This window comes from Nerophis lumbriciformis, linkage group LG05 (genome assembly GCF_033978685.3).
Source record: "Nerophis lumbriciformis linkage group LG05, RoL_Nlum_v2.1, whole genome shotgun sequence".
NCBI lineage: Eukaryota > Metazoa > Chordata > Actinopteri > Syngnathiformes > Syngnathidae > Nerophis > Nerophis lumbriciformis.
In genome coordinates this window covers 46,322,360-46,343,367 of record NC_084552.2, presented here as the reverse complement: position 1 = coordinate 46,343,367, position 21,008 = coordinate 46,322,360, and the positions used below count along the sequence as shown (strand labels likewise).

The following is a 21,008-nucleotide window of genomic DNA, read 5'->3' as shown; positions in this document are numbered from 1 at the left end:
CATTTTTGCGACTACTCGGCTGCAGAATAAGTGACAACAAGCAACAACAGTTAGCGATCGTTTATTTTTTCCTCTCGCCTGGACTTTTAACATGGAGGATTCCATCCATCCATCCATTTTCTACCGCTTATTCCCTTTGGGGTCGCGGGGGGCGCTGGAGCCTATCTCAGCTACAATCGGGCGGAAGGCGGGGTACACCCTGGACAAGTCGCCACCTCATCACAGGGCCAACACATGGAGGATTACATATCTAAAATAAAACAGTTTTCTAAACTGGACTTTCAATCAAAGCAGGGGGTAATACTTAAAGGAAGATCTCCATCGAGACAGAGAGACTTTTAAAACTGAAGAAAGATAAGGAAGACTTCTATAAACAAGTTATCGATGCTTTTATTCAGAAGGAGCAGTGCATGGACTTCATTTATAAGTAAAGGTAAGATCTTTATAACGGTTTTTTTGTTAAATGTGCAGTTTGTATGTGTAAAGTTAAAGTTAAGTTAAAGTACCAATGATTGTCACACACACACTAGGTGTGGTGAAATTTGTCCTCTGCATTTGACCCATCCCCTTGCTCACCCCCTGGGAGGTGAGGGGAGCAGTGGGCAGCAGTGGCGCCGCGCCCGGGAATAATTTTTGGTGATTTAACCCCCAATTCCAACCCTTGATGCTGAGTGCCAAGCGGGGAAGAATGCTGGTATGAGCTTTTAAACATAACCCGTTAACTGCTGCCAATCAAATGGTGAATAAGATACTCTTTAGGGTTCATATGTTTGTAAATCTGACTGTGATGAAGTCAGTGCCTCACCAGCCATCAACCTCACCGCACGTCACTGGAGCCTACAGTCACACATTTCCAGCCTTAACAATAATAGCGCTATGCGTCACGTCTGGTCCACCTGCGCTAACAAAACAAATGGCTTATACTTTATTGAATGTTGATTAATGTACATAACTTCCTATTAATTACAGTAAAAGCATTAAGATCGGTGATACTCGTTGCGTAACTGGTAGTTTCTAATATGATAAATGACGGTGTTGTTTTTGTTATGTGGAGAGCCCCAATGACTAGGATTGCTTTGGGCCCCCGAACGACTAACTCGCCCCTGGCTTCAACTCGCAGAAAAAGTGCAGACTTTACACTGCAAAGAAGTATTTAATTAACTTAAATGAAAAAAAAAAATAGCCATTTAAAACCAGATTTATGATCCATAATATTTGTGTTATTTCTCATTTGTATGCGCTTTGGGTGCAGGAAAGGCTTTGTGAGTGAAAGTAAGCCGGCACCACCTGCCCATTGATGGGGAAAAGCTTGTCACCAATCAATCAAAAAGTATTATAGGCCGCTTGTGGAAAATAAACAGGCTTCATGGTTTGGTGATGGAATGGCTGAAGTCGTTTAATAAATCACAGTGAATTACCGGTAGTTGTATTTTTAGTATAGGGACAAAATCACTTCGGACACCCCTGCCTTCGGATGTGTGATAGCAGACAGGTGTAGAGATGCGGCTTGGAAAAGGAGAGCAAAACGGCTGAGAGACAGAGACAGCAGGCGGAATAAAGCAAAGAGAGCGAGAGAGGAGAAAGGCAGCACACACAGAGCAGTTGGATGCTGACAAGCTCGCAGGCGGAGGAGACCGAAGACGCTCACACTCCGCAGGACCGGCGGCGGCATCAGTGATGAGGACGTTGGAGGACAAGAGCATCTTTGCAGCGGCAGGTTAGCGAACAACACACTAGCACACTTGATGACTGCCTCATGTGACGAGTGAGAGGACAAGCATGTATTAGTGAGTCCTGTTAATAATGATACTGCAGATTGCATGTATACATTACAAGCAGGCCAAGGTGATCAATTAGCTAATTGACCTGATTTATTGACTGCCTGACCCTTCTACTGAGAGTACTTGCGTCTAAATTAGTCCGAAAAATATTTTGCTTCCCTTTTACATTTAATTGTAAGACAATATCTATTGTATAGTGCTTGTGTGCAGATATTGTTGCCACGACAACTTGTAAGAGGTAGAAGTTGAAGACATCGCCTCTCATTGCCTGTTCATGAAGGTATAATAACAACAGCTGCAAGAAGACTTATATGGAATCCTTGATGCAGAGGCATCCTCCATTCATCCCAAACAATATGGAAGTGTACGAGTCACAGGACAAAACAATTCATCACCAAAGAGGACACCCTCATTCTGCCGCTTCACGTAATCAATCATCGTCGAGTCGTCCGGCTCATGATATAAAACCCCAAATGAGGAGCAAGTGGAGAGAAAAGATCAATTCATACAGTATGTTGTGAGAAAACAACAGAATGTGCAGAGAATGCTTAAAGGAGCGTCTCCCGAAGCTCCCTGATGCAGATGACCTGCATGAACACAGGCTAAACACTCCTAAAAGCGACGGGGGCATCGTTGCAGCTCGGCTCTGCTCCAGCGCGTCATCGAGAAAATTCGCTTTTTGCAGCACTCAATGAGGCATCGATCAAATCAAATAGAGTCTGACGGTGAGCAAAGCGGGGTAAAGGAACACGACTCACCTTCTCCAAGCAAACATTTCTCCTACTGCACAGAACTACAAGCAATACTTTCTTGTTTGTCCTCCATGTTTACAAAGCCTACAAGATGTCAGTTGGGACACATGGTAGGCGTATATAGTAGATATCCGCTTTTTATTTATTTTCATAAGGCCAGTTCCTTTGATACTCTTATATACACAAGTGTCAAACTCAAGGCATCATTTTATGCCTGGAAATAACGCATGTCATTAAGGCGTCTCACCTTTCTTAAATAATGTATTTTAATTTTGACAGAAAAAAAATTTACTGAATGCAAATGGAGTTCTTAAATCAATTGTATTTAATAAAACAAGCTATTCCAAGCAGTTTCCATTAAAACTAGAGATGTCGATAAATGCGTTAAAATGTAATATCGGAAATTATCGGTATTGTTTTTTTTAATTTATTTTTTTATTTTTATTTTTTTTATTAAATCAACATAAAAAACACAAGAATTAGTGCACCAACCCAAAAAACCTTCCTCCCCCATTTACACCCATTCACACTCATTCACACAGAAGGGTTGTTTCTTTCTGTTATTAATATTCTGGTTCCTACATTATATGTCAATATAGATCAATGCAGTCTGCAAGGGATACAGTCCGTAAGCACACATGATTGTGCGTGCTGCTGGTCCACTAATTGTACTAACCTCCATCCATCCATTTTCTACCGCTTATTCCCTTTGGGGTCGCGGGGGGCGCTGGAGCCTATCTCAGCTACAATCGGGCGGAAGGCGGGGTACACCCTGGACAAGTCGCCACCTCATCGCAGGGCCAACACAGATAGACAGACAACATTCACACTCACATCCACACACTAGGGCCAATTTAGTGTTGCCAATCAACTAACCTTCAACAGTTAATTTTACTCATTTTCATTAATTACTAGTTTCAATGTTACTGTTTTTATATTGTTTTACTTTCTTTTTTATTCAAGAAAATGTTTTTAATTTATTCATCTTATTTTATTTTATTAATTTTTTTAAAAGTACCTTATCTTCACCATACCTGGTTTTCCAAATTAGGCATAATAATGTGTTAATTCCACGACTGTATATATCGGTTGATATCGGTATCGGTAATTAAAGAGTTGGACAATATCGGAATATCGGATATCGACAAAAAGCCATTATCGGACATCCCTAATTAAAACCCTTTTAAAAATAAACTCTACACCAGCTGAAATAAACTTATGCTTGTCACTTTACTTTTGATTCCAAATCAAGATTTCCATCAGTTGATTGGTAAACAATGATGATAGTCAATCAATATACAGTAATAAATGCAAAAAAAGATTGTGATTGAAAACATCTGATTTCACCGCAGCATTTTCAAAATGTTGCGGCCACGACATTTCTTGTGGCTTGTGGACGCCTGGGAATAATATGTGTCATAGAGCACCTCATCTGTCTTGCTAAATGTATTTGTTGTTTCAATTTTGGCGTACACTGCATGCAATTTGCAGGTCTTTAAATTGAATGTTACCCACTCATGCAACACATATTGTACAAACATGTGTTCCAAACATTCTTTTGGTGAGAAAAAATACCAAAATGTCCGATTGTCGCCCTCAATTATGATTTCAAAGCAAGTGTCAAATGATTTTTTTTTTTTTAATTTCTGACGTTTGGATTCGTCATGATTAAAAAGGTATTACTTGCTTGCTTGATTCAAATGAACCTAAAAATCCCAATATTTTGACACAGATGTAATTTTATTGTCAGAATGTCACTCAGGAACATTTTTAAAATGTTTTAGGGTATTTGAATGCACTACATGTATTTACTCTAAATGTGATACCAGTTGTATCTTAAGTCTATTTTGCCAGTGAGCACACCAGTTGGAGTCTCTTTGCACTGAGGTATGCATTGACCTGATTACTGTCCGTATAGCAACCCGTACCATCTACGGTTAAGGTAAAGGAGCATGTAAAATAGATTGCGTTATTTGTATACATTTGCATATACATAATTTTTTGTGATTAATTATGTGAGTTAACTGGTTATTTTTGACAGCCCTAATAAAAATATAACAATTAAATGCAATTGTGAAATAATATGAGGGGATTATAAATTAATATTCATATATATATTCATTGTAGGTTGTCCTGATACCAATAGTTTGGTACCAGTACCAAAATGTTTATTGATACTTTTCAAAATAAAGGGAACTACAAAAAATTTCAATATTGGCTTTATTTTAATAGAAAATCTTACAGTACGATAAACATATGTTTCCTATTGCATTTAAAGAACACTTTTAGAAAGTTAAAATATAAATTAAAGGGCATTAAACACAAAGAATGGTACCGGTACTTTTCAAAGGCAGTATAGTACCGATTTCAATCTATTAGTCCGCCAGTCCCGACAACCAAAAACCACAACAGCGGCCACCCGCTCGCACAGGACCCAGCAGCCACGGGCGCCCGCACCCCAAACAAAGGGCAGCAAAAACAACAGCTGCAAAACCAAAACCACCCAATCATATCAGCGCAGTGCGCCAGTCAGCCTAAATGCCAACACGCAAACAGGAGACATCAACACCACTCCCCACCAAGAAACTCCATTCCCCAATCCAAACCCGCACGGACACACAACTGCCCAAACATCGAGCCACAGCGCCCACACCAAACAAAAAGGCTGCGCTGCTCCCACACCAAACCACCGACTCAAACCCGACAGCGCGAAGACGGGCATGGATAGGAAGTGAAACAACTAACCACATCCATTAAAAAAAGTCATACGAAAAAAAAACAGCCCGGCTAAAAGACCCCAACCTGTGCACAATAATCCCCTAAATACACCAAACAACACTACAACCACAAGTCTCTGGGCCCCCCGGGGCGGGGTGTCCCGTCTTTCTGCTTGTGTGGGTTTTGGTCCCTCACTGGCTTGGGGGATGGCTGTCTTCCTTGGCTGTCTGCCTCGTCCTTTGCTGGGCTCGTCCGTCTACGGCCTGCCAAGCGGCACGGTGGGCCCGGTTCTGGGGGTCCTGTCGCTAGCAGGCCTGCCAGCCTGGGGCCGGTGGTCCCTTGTTCTCTGGGACCGCACCTGCTGTTGTTTGGGTTAGGCTCTCTGGGTGCTTGGGGCCGTACTTTGGCTCCCGCACATACTCGGAGACAAATATATTGTACATAGAAACACACATTCAGACACACATACACACAATTATTCACACACATACAGTACAGGCCAAAAGTTTGGACACACCTTCTCATTTCAATGCGTTTTACTTTATTTTCATGACTATTTACATTGTAGATTGTCACTGAAGGCATCAAAACTATGACACCTGTGAAGTGAAAACCATTTCAGGTGACTACCTCTTGAAGCTCATTGAGAGAATGCCAAGAGTGTGCAAAGCAGCAATCAGAGCAAAGGTTGGCTATTTTGAAGAAAATAGAATATAAAACATGTTTTCAGTTATTTCACTTTTTTTGTTAAGTACATAACTCCACATGTGTTCATTCATAGTTTTGATGCCTTCAGTGACAATCTACAAGTTAAATATTCATGAAAATAAAGAAAATGCATTGAATGAGAAGGTGTGTCCAAACTTTTGACCTATACTGTATATACATACATACGTACATTCATTCATACATACGTGCACACATAGGTACATATGCTTGCACATACATCCACAAATACAGTATATACATATACACACACACGGTACATACATCCACAGGCACATTCACTGTACAGACATACATATACACATACTGTACATACACAAGCACACAAGCATACATACACTCATGCATATAATCACGTTTCATCAAACATATAGGGAAAACTGGGTAAAACACGGCACACTGTTAAAGCTTAGCCTATTTTTACTATAACAATCTACAAGGTTAATATAGTTCGCTTCTCTTTCTTCCCCTCCATTTATCTGCTTTCTTTTGTAATTCAAGTTATCATTACATATTTGTATTGTTGCATTTGAAACAATTGTATTGTTGATAATAGAGGTAATTATTGTTATTATTCATTATCACTCTATTGGTATTTGTATTGATCCATTTGTAATAATGTTCATTGTCATTTCTGTGTTATTAATATTTACTTCACTAACTGCTTCTTTGCGTATCATATTTGTACATAACGTATTTGCTGTTGTTTTTGTTTTCGTTGTTGTTGTCTCTCTGTCTTATTCCACTCGTGTCCCCGCAATTTCCCCTTCTGTCTTCCTTTTTTACTTCTTTCTATCCCCTCCTCCACGGACCAACTGCACCAAACATTAAATGAATCCATTTAATAAAGTCAAATACAAATAAGGCAACAAGAGGAGTATCCCACACTTCTCTTTTGTAAAGTAAATCTGTACAGCAGATATGGGCATCTATATTATGAATTGCCTGAGTGGCTGAACAGGACAAAAAAAAACAAAAAAACAGTACTGCTGGAACAATTTTGATGGGAGAAAATGTTGATGATTGGCTAATTTGTGATGGGGGATTTGTAGGGATTGGGCAAAATTGTGAGGACGCACATAATTTGCGGGGATTGGTTGAATTTGCATGAATTGGCGCAATCGCAACATTGCAAAATCCACGAGTCGGTTTATCAATCAGTATAATGACGCGGCCCTCTGAGTGTGACCCACCATGAAAATAAACGGTATATGCCTCTCACAGTTATTCAACGCATGTTAAAATCAGTTTAAGAAACAATTACATAAAGTGTACAGTATTGTACTTACACAATGTGCAATTACACAACATCTCGTCTTGTTAAAGCATCTTGCTGCTGGGAAATATAGAAACCGCCCGACTTTCATGTTTGTTTCCTTCAGACTTACAAAGCCTAGATAATGTGTGGAGGGATACATGGTGGGTGTATAACACGCTCTTTTTCCATGTGATTACACTGCGCTACGGTACATGCTTTTGAAGTCAGCCTTGTTTGGACTACATTTGTCCACCTCATGCATCATTACTGTCTGCTAAATACATGCCACAACATATTAAAATAGTCCAATAAGCAGAAACATGCATTCAGATCAAGGTCTTAAATGTATATATGCAGTATAAATATATATATAATATAGGGGACGTCATGTTTTGGACACTCGGGTGAAGAGAGGGGCGGAGCTTTCTACCGATCACCACCTGGTGGTGAGTTGGCTGCGATGGTGGGGGAGGATGCCGGACAGACCTGGCAGGCCCAAACGCATTGTGAGGGTTTGCTGGGAACGTCTAGCAGAGTCTCCTGTCAGAGAGAGTTTCAATTCCCACCTCCGGAAGAACTTTGAACATGTCACGAGGGAGGTGCTGGACATTGAGTCCGAGTGGACCATATTCCGCACCTCTATTGTCGAGGCGGCTGATTGGAGCTGTGGCCGCAAGGTAGTTGGTGCCTGTCGTGGCGGTAATCCTAGAACCCGTTGGTGGACACCGGCGGTGAGGGATGCCGTCAAGCTGAAGAAGGAGTCCTATCGGGTTCTTTTGGCTCATGGGACTCCTGAGGCAGCGGACAGGTACCGACAGGCCAAGCGGTGTGCGGCTTCAGCGGTCGCGGAGGCAAAAACTCGGACATGGGAGGAGTTCGGGGAAGCCATGGAAAACGACTTCCGGACGGCTTCGAAGCGATTCTGGACCACCATCCGCCGCCTCAGGAAGGGGAAGCAGTGCACTACCAACACCGTGTATGGTGCGGATGGTGTTCTGCTGACCTCGACTGCGGAAGTTGTGGATCGGTGGAGGGAATACTTCGAAGACCTCCTCAATCCCACCAACACGTCTTCCTATGAGGAAGCAGTGCCTGGGGAATCTGTGGTGGGCTCTCCTATTTCTGGGGCTGAGGTTGCTGAGGTAGTTAAAAAGCTCCTCGGTGGCAAGGCCCCGGGGGTGGATGAGATCCGCCCGGAGTTCCTTAAGGCTCTGGATGCTGTAGGGCTGTCTTGGTTGACAAGACTCTGCAGCATCGCGTGGACATCGGGGGCAGTACCTCTGGATTGGCAGACCGGGGTGGTGGTTCCTCTCTTTAAAAAGGGGAACCGGAGGGTGTGTTCTAACTATCGTGGGATCACACTCCTCAGCCTTCCCGGTAAGGTCTATTCAGGTGTACTGGAGAGGAGGCTACGCCGGATAGTCGAACCTCGGATTCAGGAGGAACAGTGTGGTTTTCGTCCTGGTCGTGGAACTGTGGACCAGCTCTATACTCTCGGCAGGGTCCTTGAGGGTGCATGGGAGTTTGCCCAACCAGTCTACATGTGCTTTGTGGACTTGGAGAAGGCATTCGACCGTGTCCCTCGGGAAGTCCTGTGGGGAGTGCTCAGAGAGTATGGGGTTTCGGACTGTCTGATTGTGGCGGTCCGCTCCCTGTATGATCAGTGTCAGAGCTTGGTTCGCATTGCCGGCAGTAAGTCGGACACGTTTCCGGTGAGGGTTGGACTCCGCCAAGGCTGCCCTTTGTCACCGATTCTGTTCATAACTTTTATGGACAGAATTTCTAGGCGCAGTCAAGGCGTTGAGGGGATCCGGTTTGGTGGCTGCAGGATTAGGTCTCTGCTTTTTGCAGATGATTTGGTCCTGATGGCTTCATCTGGCCAGGATCTTCAGCTCTCACTGGATCGGTTCGCAGCTGAGTGTGAAGCGACTGGGATGAGAATCAGCACCTCCAAGTCCGAGTCCATGGTTCTCGCCCGGAAAAGGGTGGAGTGCCATCTCCGGGTTGGGGAGGAGATCTTGCCCCAAGTGGAGGAGTTCAAGTACCTCGGAGTCTTGTTCACGAGTGAGGGAAGAGTGGATCGTGAGATCGACAGGCGGATCGGTGCGGCGTCTTCAGTAATGCGGACGCTGTATCGATCCGTTGTGGTGAAGAAGGAGCTGAGCCGGAAGGCAAAGCTCTCAATTTACCGGTCGATCTACGTTCCCATCCTCACCTATGGTCATGAACTTTGGGTTATGACCGAAAGGACAAGATCACGGGTACAAGCGGCCGAAATGAGTTTCCTCCGCCGGGTGGCGGGGCTCTCCCTTAGAGATAGGGTGAGAAGCTCTGCCATCCGGGGGGAGCTCAAAGTAAAGCCGCTGCTCCTCCACATCGAGAGGAGCCAGATGAGGTGGCTCGGGCATCTGGTCAGGATGCCACCCGAGCGCCTCCCTAAGGAGGTGTTTAGGGCATGTCCGACCGGTAGGAGGCCACGAGGAAGACCCAGGACACGTTGGGAAGACTATGTCTCCCGGCTGGCCTGGGAACGCCTCGGGATTCCCCGGGAGGAGCTGGACGAAGTGGCTGGGGAGAGGGAAGTCTGGGCTTCCCTGCTTAGGCTGCTGCCCCCGCGACCCGACCTCGGATAAGCGGAAGAAGATGGATGGATGGATGGATGGATATAGGGGACGGCGTGGCGCAGTGGAAGAATGGCCGTGCACGACCCGAGGGTCCCTGGTTCAATCCCCACCTAGTACCAACCTCGTCATGTCCGTTGTGTCCTGAGCAAGACACTTCACCCTTGCTCCTGATGGGTGCTGGTTAGCGCCTTGCATGGCAGCTCCCTCCATCAGTGTGTGAATGTGTGTGTGAATGGGTAAATGTGGAAGTAGTGTCAAAGCGCTTTGAGTACCTTGAAGGTAGAAAAGCGCTATACAAGTACAACCCATTTATCATTTATCATTTATATATTGATCAGTAACTATGCCAGGAATGCATTCATACTTTAAATCCATATTTATAGTATTTAATTGGCTGATTTACCCCGCCTTCCGCCCGATTGTAGCTGAGATAGGCTCCAGCGCCCCCCGCGACCCCAAAAGGGAATAAGCGGTAGAAAATGGATGGATGGATAATTGTCCAAGGTATTGTGACTTCTCCTAATAACTGATACAAAAGTTTAAATAAATACATTGTGTCCTCATCCCACCATCATTTGGCATTACAGTAATGGCGGAGATTTTCTGTCATTTAATCAGGTCCAGATCTGTCGCAAAAATTGAATTTTTTGCCACAAGCATCATTTCGGGGTTACTGTAGCTTTAAGACATGTTCAAGTGCTAGGAAGAACATTTACTCCTTAAAGGGGAACTGTACCTATCGTTTACAATCATTATGAAAGACATGACGACGGATGGATTTTTTTTTAAGCATGCTAAGCATGTAAATAAACGTAAATAAAAGTCCACTAACAGCGGAGCCAATTGGAGGTCCTCTGTTTTGCCCAGAAAATCCAATAAATAACCATTCAAAAAACGCCAACAAGAGTCCATTGACATTTTGTGACTTGAATATTAACTAAGTATTAGTGATATTGTTATTATAAGCGCTAACACGAACAAACTATTTATAGTGGCGCCATAATCACTAACGTGTGTCGCTATGTTCACATCATCAAGTGGTCTGCTGTTTCCTCGCTTCCTTACTCACTGGAAGTTTAATGTAGATCATAAATCATAATAAGCAGACCTTGTACAGTAAGTGATGTTTTATAATGTTTGAAGTCTGCAGTGAGTAGTAATCAGTGATGAAGAAAAAAAAAAAGAAAACATTTTGATGTGTTTTTGAAATGAATGTCCCCACGTATGCTTAAAATGATGAAAATACGTAAACATAATTTTTTTTTTTTAAATGTGCCTGTTACCTATATACTTACATCATGTATATAAAACCTTAATGGAGGTGTTTGGATGTTTTTTTAGGGGCTCTATAGCCAGAATAGCGCGGCTCTTATCGGCTCCATTGTAACCAAACGTTTTATTTATTTTAATGTTTAGAATGCATTTAAAAAAAAAAACATTGTCATGTCTCTCATAAGGATTGTAAACGATAGGCAACATTTTCCCTCAAAAAAGTACACTTCCTATTTAAGCATGTAGCCGTATTTAACAATAAATTATCCATCCATCCATCCATCTTCTTCCGCTTATCCGAGGTCGGGTAACAGGGGCAGCAGCCGAAGCAGGGAAGCCCAAACTTCCCTCTCCCCAGCCACTTCGTCAAGCTTCTCCCAGGGGATCCAGAGGCGTTCCCAGGCCAGCCGGGAGACATAGTCTTCCTAACGTGTCCTGGGTCTTCTCCGTGATCTCCTACCGGTTGGACGTTCCCTAAACACCTCCCTAGGGAGGCGTTCGGGTGGCATCCTGACCAGATGCCCGAACCACCTCATCTGGCTCCTCTCGATGTGTTGGAGCAGCGGCTTTACTTTGAGCTCCTCCCGGATGACAGAGCCTCTCACCCTATCTCTAAGGGAGAGCCCCGCCACCCGGCGGAGGAAACTCCTTTCTGCCGCTTGTATCCGTGATCTTGTCCTTTTGGTCATAACCCAAAGCTCATGGCCATAGCGGAGGATGGGAACATAGATCGATTGATTGAGAGCTTTGCCTTCCGGCTCAGCTCCTTCTTCACCACAACGGATCGATCGTCCGCATTACTGAAGACACCACACCGATCCGCCTGTCAATCTCACGATCCACTCTTCCCCCACTCGTGAACAAGACTCCGAGGTACTTGAACTCCTCCACTTGGGGCAAGATCCCCACCCTTATTTATTATCAATTTCAACAATACCAAACAATATACTTAATTCCATCTTAAGTCTATTTTCTTATTTCATGTTCCGTTAATAACACATTGTAACTATTCTTATCTATTTTTTCAAACCCTGTTTATTCTTATTTTCCTTAATTGCAGCACAAGCTATATTCTGTCAGTTTTTCTACTCCCATTTGATTATTTTTGTATTTTTTTCTGACTTTTATCACTGCTAAATCTAAAATGTGTATTATGTGTTGTCTATTATTTTCTCTACCAATTAGAAAATGGTGACTCTTAAACACAGGAAGTGCATGAACAAACACATGAACCCCCAAATACTTCGGATGGGTTTTGAGTGCTAATTGAACTGAATTTTATACATTCATTATCAGGGTTGCAGAAGTTGTAGCAATATTTTTAATTATTTACCTACAAGAGAAGGTCTTGTAGTTCATCCCTCATCCATGTCCCAAATTGGATTGAGGACGCAACGACCATTTTTTTCCCACAGACTTCAGAGTGGATTCGCCTCCATTATTGTGACAATAACTCTAAAAGTGTCAATGCTCTTAGCCATTCCGTTAATGGAAGTCCTTTCATGTGTGGTCCTGCATGGGTATTAATTCCGTATAAAAGGATAACCACTTGCAGGCAAGCGTTGCATGTCCCCGCTGAAGTATTATCTCCTCGAGCTATAGGACCACCTTGTCCCTGCTTGCATGTTACATCCAGAGAACAGACACTAATGCAACTTCAAAAGGATGATTGAGCTCATTAAAGGAGGAATCAGAAAGAAGGAGCAAGACTCATTGGGATTTTTACTTCTATCTTCGTTATTCATAAATAAGGCAAATAAACTATGATAGTCGTTGTGTGCCACACCTACTTAGGGACCCTCTCAAGTCAGCAAAGTTTTTTATGGGATGACGGGTGAACGTTAATTATTATTATTATTCTGGTGGGAAAAGACATGGAGAGGCGACTGCAATAATCCAAATACTTGTGGGAGTTACCTATGGCCAATAACCACAAATAATGGTAACACACCCATAAAAAGCTCTGAAAATAAACATTTATTTTTGATACGCTAAACCTTATAGTATACCACTCACAGTTATTAAAGTGGATTTATGACAGTTGTTGTCTTTTCTGACTTATAAATGTTGCTACAATGTTGGGTTCTCGTGTTAAACAATGCCAAAGCGTCAAATCATTGAAGGGTGAGCTTGCAGGCAGTCTTGGATGCCTCGGAATGTTGTGTTTTGTAGTCTTTTTTTCAACAATGGGCCATTCGTGATGTCACAGATTGATGGACATACTCTTTGTACATTCTTTTGGCCACTCTCCTCCCCCACTACTGTGTTCTTCCTTTTCATCTCATTCTCTGATGTCTATAAAATATCTTATTTTCCAAGACTATCAGCGTCAACATTTTTCCCACGCTCTGTACCCTCCAGCTTATAAAAACGGGGCAGCTAGCTAATTATAGAATTTTTCTTCGCTAACAACCATAATGTTCTGTATTCGACAATAATAGTTTATTTAATAATAGTATTCAAATAAATAGTTTTTATATGACACCGAGAGAGACATTGAAAAGGTGTGGTATTATTTGTGCTCTGGCGACAACTTTTGGACGAATTTGCTCAATGCAGGTGTTGCGGGTTGAAAATGTACTTCCTGCTTCGGGCCTTAATCTGTCCACAGCGTTTCTGCTTGAAACTTATCCATTCATCACTCCGAGCAGCATTTGAAAGATTTACAATATAACTAAAACAATTCATACTTACTAAAACGTCCCATGTGTGACATGAGTGTTATCATGCATATTTGTACGTGCAATCATAATGTAATAAAACAAGCGTTGTGAGCATTAGAGAATATGCTAACACGTTTACAAGTGTCTGTGTTAGTATTATTGACTTACAATGGCATTATTTTTGTATTGGTTCAGTTTCATAGACTCACCAAAAGGTCACCATCGAGTTATTGAGTCTGTTTAGCTGATTTGGGGAGCTAGCCTGCACGGCGAGTGGGTCCAGGAAGATGAGTTCTGTTTTGTTTGATCAGTCATTTTACTGCCATGTGATAGGCACAGTTTGGAAACTATTACGGCAAAGGTGTCCAAACTACAGCCCGAGGGCCAAATGCGGCCTGCCGGCGTCTTCAAATTGGCCCACGACAATGCACGAGTTCGACAAACAATCTGACAGAGAGCGGTGTATCCATATCATATATGAATATCCAATGGACTAATTGATGCCATTTTGTCGACATCTGGTGGCCAACAAAAGTAATTCTGCCATTAACTGTACTTTCCAGTCACCGAAATACAGCATTTACTTATACGTCCCAATCCAAACAACTCCCCCTAGTAAGAGTGCAGAAAAAAACAATCCACTAGTACAAAAATTCAACAAACATGGTCACACATAACCTGCTCATTGAACTTTGTGGATGTTAGAGAAAAATGTCAAATCGACATTAAAAAAAATCAAAATGACACCCATGTAAACCCATTACAAGGGATGCAAAACACTCTCTCCACACGTATCCATATTTGGCACATTTTAGCTGCTTGATATTTCTGATTGATTAAAATCCTTAAGGAAGTTGTCACAGAAGCAAACATGGTGTGAGTTGAACTTTAACATACTCTTAGTAACCAATTAAAAAAACTATACATCCATAATATTATTATATTATTATGTACTCATATATATATGTATAGGCCAGTGGTTCTTAACCTGGGTTCGATCGAACCGTAGGGGTTCGGTGAGTCGGCCTCAGGGGTTCGGCGGAGCCTCCGCCACTGAGGTAAAGAAACATCCAACTTATCGTGTAAATAAAAACTTCTCCCTATCAGCGTATATGGATACCCCCAAACAATGTTCCCTCTAATTTTCCATCTGATTTGCAGGTTTTTTAACTGATTGATTGAAACTTTTACTAGCAGATTGCAAAGGAAGAGAATACACAGTGCAGTTTACACAGTACAGTACATATTCCGTACAATTGACCACTAAATGGTAACACCCCAATAAATATTTCAACTTGTTTAAGTCTGGGTCCACGTTAATCAATTCATGGTAATGTGTGTAAGGTGTGTAATTTGTTGTGAGTTCATGCACTGTGTTGGTTTTGGTCTTTGAACAAGGTGATGTTCATGCACGGTTCATTTTATGCACCAGTAAAAAAACATACGACTTTTTCTTGAATTTGAAAAAAATATATATATATATTTTTCACTAAAGAAGGGTTCGGTGAATGCGCATATAAAACTGGTGGGGTTCGGTATATACAACAAGGTTAAGAACCACTGGTATATATATATATATATATATATATATATATATATATATATATATATATATACCGGTATATATATATATATAGGTAAAAGCCAGTAAATTAGAATATTTTGAAAAACTTGATTTATTTCAGTAATTGCATTCAAAAGGTGTAACTTGTACATTATATTTATTCATTGCACACAGACTGATGCATTCAAATGTTTATTTCATTTAATTTTGATGATTTGAAGTGGCAACAAATGAAAATCCAAAATTCCGTGTGTCACAAAATTAGAATATTACTTAAGGCTAATACAAAAAAGGGATTTTTAGAAATGTTGGCCAACTGAAAAGTATGAAAATGAAAAATATGAGCATGTACAATACTCAATACTTGGTTGGAGCTCCTTTTGCCTCAATTACTGCGTTAATGCGGCGTGGCATGGAGTCGATGAGTTTCTGGCACTGCTCAGGTGTTATGAGAGCCCAGGTTGCTCTGATAGTGGCCTTCAACTCTTCTGCGTTTTTGGGTCTGGCATTCTGCATCTTCCTTTTCACAATACCCCACAGATTTTCTATGGGGCTAAGGTCAAGGGAGTTGGCGGGCCAATTTAGAACAGAAATACCATGGTCCGTAAACCAGGCACGGGTAGATTTTGCGCTGTGTGCAGGCGCCAACTTGAAATCTCCATCTCCATAGAGCAGGTCAGCAGCAGGAAGCATGAAGTGCTCTAAAACTTGCTGGTAGACGGCTGCGTTGACCCTGGATCTTAGGAAACAGAGTGGACCGACACCAGTAGATGACATGGCACCCCAAACCATCACCCAACCATGCAAATTTTGCATTTCCTTTGGAAATCGAGGTCCCAGAGTCTGGAGGAAGACAGGAGAGGCACAGGATCTACGTTGCCTGAAGTCTAGTGTAAAGTTTCCACCATCAGTGATGGTTTGGGGTGCCATGTCATCTGCTGGTGTCGGTCCACTCTGTTTCCTGAGATCCAGGGTCAACGCAGCCGTCTACCAGCAAGTTTTAGAGCACTTCATGCTTCCTGCTGCTGACCTGCTCTATGGAGATGGAGATTTCAAGTTCCAACAGGACTTGGCGCCTGCACACAGCGCAAAATCTACCCGTGCCTGGTTATGGACCATGGTATTTCTGTTCTAAATTGGCCCGCCAACTCCCCTGACCTTAGCCCCATAGAAAATCTGTGGGGTATTGTGAAAAGGAAGATGCAGAATGCCAGACCCAAAAACGCAGAAGAGTTGAAGGCCACTATCAGAGCAACCTGGGCTCTCATAACACCTGAGCAGTGCCAGAAACTCATCGACTCCATGCCACGCCGCATTAACGCAGTAATTGAGGCAAAAGGAGCTCCAACCAAGTATTGAGTATTGTACATGCTCATATTTTTCATTTTCATACTTTTCAGTTGGCCAACATTTCTAAAAATCCTTTTTTTGTATTAGCCTTAAGTAATATTCTAATTTTGTGACACACGGAATTTTGCATTTTCATTTGTTGCCACTTCAAATCATCAAAATTAAATGAAATAAACATTTGAATGCATCAGTCTGTGTGCAATGAATAAATATAATGTACAAGTTACACCTTTTGAATGCAATTACTGAAATAAATCAAGTTTTTCAAAATATTCTAATTTACTGGCTTTTACCTGTATATATATATATACATAGTTACTTTGCATGTAGTCCGTTTTCGGACCCTGGCCAAATTTTTTAAGCTCAATGCGGCCCCCCAGTCAAAAAGTTTGGACACCCCTGCATCACGGTACGTAAATACCATGATGCAGGAAAATACAGTAAATAATTCTGTCTTTATTTTTATAAGACAGTGTAGATGTGACTGTTTTGTCAAAAATGGAACAGCGATAAATTGGACTACACTCTTAATAAAAAGATGGCGCCATTGCACATTAGTACTTGGTTTGAGGAAACCCAAGAGAAGGTGAGACAAAGTATTATTTTCATCTAATCGTGGCATGAGACTTGCGACATGCAGTGTCATAAATGCTGGTAAATGCAGCTTTTTTTTAAAGTGGCGTTGTGCGCCGCACAAGGTGTGCCTAATGTTGTGACCGGTGAATCTATGCAGTTTATGAAATACATTTTTGCCCATGCCTGAAAAAAAAAATAGCAATGATGTTTGTCTTTAAGATATACATTTAACAGTGTACATTTTCAAAATATAAATGTTGATACTTTTGGAAAGGGTTGGGCATGGACGGCCTCCACACACAAACCGTTTGCATGCAGACAAATGTATAAATGTCATAAATGTTGTCAGGACTTGGTCCTTGAGTTTAGTTTTTCCAGGAGGCAACGGAAAGTTGGCTCGGGCGAGACGGGAATGTGAGTACATTTTTTTTTTTTTTTTTACACTAACAAAGGACAAAAAAAAGAAGCAAACAAAAGGCGCGCACAATGGCGGAGGTAAAAAACTTGGCTAATGAAAACAAAACTTGCACAACGGCAGAAACTATGAACAATGAAACAAAACTTGCAAACTATGGCATGAATAAAGAAAACTTACTTGGACGAGAAAACGGCATGAAAAAGCGCAGCAAGGGTCATAAGGGTGTGTGGAGAGTATGATGTGGGATGTCGCCAGAAAGACAAACGGAAAACAATGAACTTAAATACTACAGACATGATTAGTGAAAACAGGTGCGTGACTCAAAACGTGAAACAGGTGCGTGATGTGACAGGTGAAAACTAATGGTTGCTATGGTGACAAAACAAACAAAAGTGCACAAAAAGTCCAAAAACAAAACCGAACATGACTAAAACAAAACATGATCACACAGACATGACAAATGTGACTTTGATTTTTGATTGATTTTTGGGACAGCGCCCAAAACTGCAGCACTCTTTCTTCTCTGCAGATAGTGCCATCAAACCACTTTCCATTTAAGTTACCATAAAAACATATTACAATTAGTGCTATCAAACTATAATAAAAAAGTTGCTGCGGATTAATTTCGATTAATCCCTGTTAAATATCATTCAATCTGCATGAGCGAAGAGAGTCAAGAAAAGGGGCGGAGATTGACAGTAGAGTGTAAATGTTCTTGAGCTTGTACTGATTGATGAGCCGACATGTCGTCTCCTGTCCTTACAGCTTTGACATACCGAGGTGAACACTAATGGTGGAGGACAGAATCACGTGGCAGCGCTGAAGGCTCCTTTGCAATCCGCATATGGAATGTTTTGAAGCAACTGTAAATCATTAAAGAGGAGAAAAACCAGCGTGGTCATGGATTTCAACGACAGCCACAAGCCAACTGGGCTTCCCTTCAACACAAGCGCGGACTACGAAGACTACTACCAGGATCCCGACGCCAGCAACATCATCATCCCGTCCATCTACGCTCTGGTCTGCTGCGTGGGCCTGACGGGCAACGCCATGGTCATCTATGTCATCCTCAAGTACGCCAAAATGAAAACGGCCACAAACATTTACATCCTCAACTTGGCCATCGCCGACGAGCTCTTTATGCTGAGCGTTCCCTTCTTGGCAACGTCGGCCGCCGTGCGCCACTGGCCCTTCGGCTCGCTCATGTGTCGCCTGGTGCTGAGCGTGGACGGCATCAACATGTTCACGTCCATCTTCTGCCTCACCGTGTTGAGCGTGGACCGCTACGTGGCTGTCGTGCACCCCATCAAGGCGGCGCGCTACCGCAGGCCCACCGTGGCCAAGGTGGTGAACGTCTGCGTGTGGGGGCTGTCGCTGCTCGTCATTCTCCCCATCATTATCTTCGCCGACACCGTGCCGGCTCACGACGGCGCCGTGGACTGTAACTTCTTGTGGCCCGAGGCGGCATGGTCTGAAGCCTTTGTGGTCTACACTTTCCTTCTGGGCTTCCTGCTTCCCGTGGGGGCCATTTGTTTGTGCTACTGCCTCATGGTGGCCAGGATGCGAGCAGTCGGGCTGAAAGCTGGCTGGCTTCAACGGCGACGCTCCGAGAAGAAGATCACCCGCATGGTGCTGCTGGTGGTCGCCGTCTTCGTCCTCTGCTGGATGCCCTTCTACATCGTTCAGCTGGTCAGCGTCTTCCACCGCCCCCCGGACCCTATGGTGACACAACTCTTTGTCATCCTCAGCTACGCCAACAGCACCGCCAACCCTATTCTCTACGGCTTCGTGTCGGATAATTTCCGGCGCTCCTTCCAGCGCATCGTGTGTTTCCGCTGGCTGGAGTCCGGCATGGACGCGGAGCAGGTGGACTACTGTGCCGTTGCCGTGAGGGGACAAGGGCCCACCTGCGGACCGCTGGATTTTCCCAAAGAATTAATGGCCTCTGACATGGTGTTCCGCAATGGAACGTATACCTCACGCACAACCACCGTGTAACGAAATAAGACTGTCGCCGTAACGTGTTTAAAAAGCTTCAAACAAGTAAGAATTGCAGTACAAAAAAAAGGAATATCATGGGAGTTATGTGGATTACAAAAGCTTTAAAAGTGTTCTATGGATATTTAATGATCAAGTGTTTATACAACGTGTTGTCTCAATTATATATTCCATATTTAATCTTACCTGTGGATCCAAAGCTAATAATGTCCATGATCTGAAATAAATGTTGTCTTGTCTCTTGTAGCTATCTGTCTGATTAGAACTGTCAATAAAATTCACTGGTCCACCTGCAACATATATGATTGGCCTCGAAAAAGGAATATATTAACAAAAAATTGTGTATATGACAAAGATGACGCTCTGAAACTATGCACTTCCTTAAAGGGGCACTGCCCTTTTTTTGAAATGTTGCCTATCGTTTATAATCATAATGAGAGACAAAAAGACAGATGTATTTTTAAAAAAAAAGCATTCTAACTAGAGATATTATCGGCCGATAAATGCTTTAGAATGTAATATCGGAAATTATCGGCATCGTTTTTTTTATTATCGGTATCAATTTTTTTTTTTTTTTTTTTTTTTTTTTTTTTTTTTATTAAATCAACATAAAAAACACAAGATACACTTACAATTAGTACACCAACCCAAAAAATCTCCCTCCCCCATTCACACTCATTCACACAAAAGGGTTGTTTCTTTCGGTTATTAATATTCTGGTTCCTACATTATATGTCAATATATATCAATACAGTCTGCAAGGGATACAGTCCGTAAGCACACATGATTGTGCGTGCTGCTGGTCCACTAATAGTACTAACCTTTAACAGTTAATTTTACTCATTTTCATTAATTGCTAGTTTATATGTAACTGTTTTTATATTGTTTTACTTTCTTTTTTATTCAAGAAAATGTGTTTAATGTATTTATCTTATTTTATTTTTATTTTATTTTTTAAAAAGGACCTTATCTTCACCATACCTGGTTGTCCAAATTAGGCATAATAATGTGTTAATTCCACGACTGCATATATTGGTATCGGTTGATATCGGTATCGGTTGATATCGGTATCGGTAATTAAGGGTTTGGTCAATATCGGAATATCGGATATCGGCAAAAAGCCATTATCGGACATCTCTAATTCTAACCCAGGTCCTGGGATCTTTCTATGTGGAGTTTGCATGTTCTCCACGTGACTGCGTGGGTTCCCTCCGGGTACTCCGGCTTCCTCCCACCTCCAAAGACATGCACCTGGGGATAGGTTGATTGGCAACACCAAATTGTCCCGAGAGTGTGAATGTGAGTGTG

At 42.4% G+C, this 21,008-nt stretch overlaps 1 protein-coding gene across 1 annotated transcript; it reads left to right on the top strand.

Moving 5' to 3' along the window:
* Window positions 1-1,592: 1,592 nt before the first annotated feature.
* On the top strand, window positions 1,593-19,996 carry sstr1b (somatostatin receptor 1b). Its single transcript, XM_061958966.2, has 2 exons — window positions 1,593-1,717; window positions 18,468-19,996. The coding sequence occupies exon 2, from the start codon at window positions 18,603-18,605 to the stop codon at window positions 19,698-19,700; it is 1,098 nt and encodes a 365-aa protein (XP_061814950.1). The 5' UTR covers window positions 1,593-1,717; window positions 18,468-18,602; the 3' UTR covers window positions 19,701-19,996.
* Window positions 19,997-21,008: the final 1,012 nt, after the last annotated feature.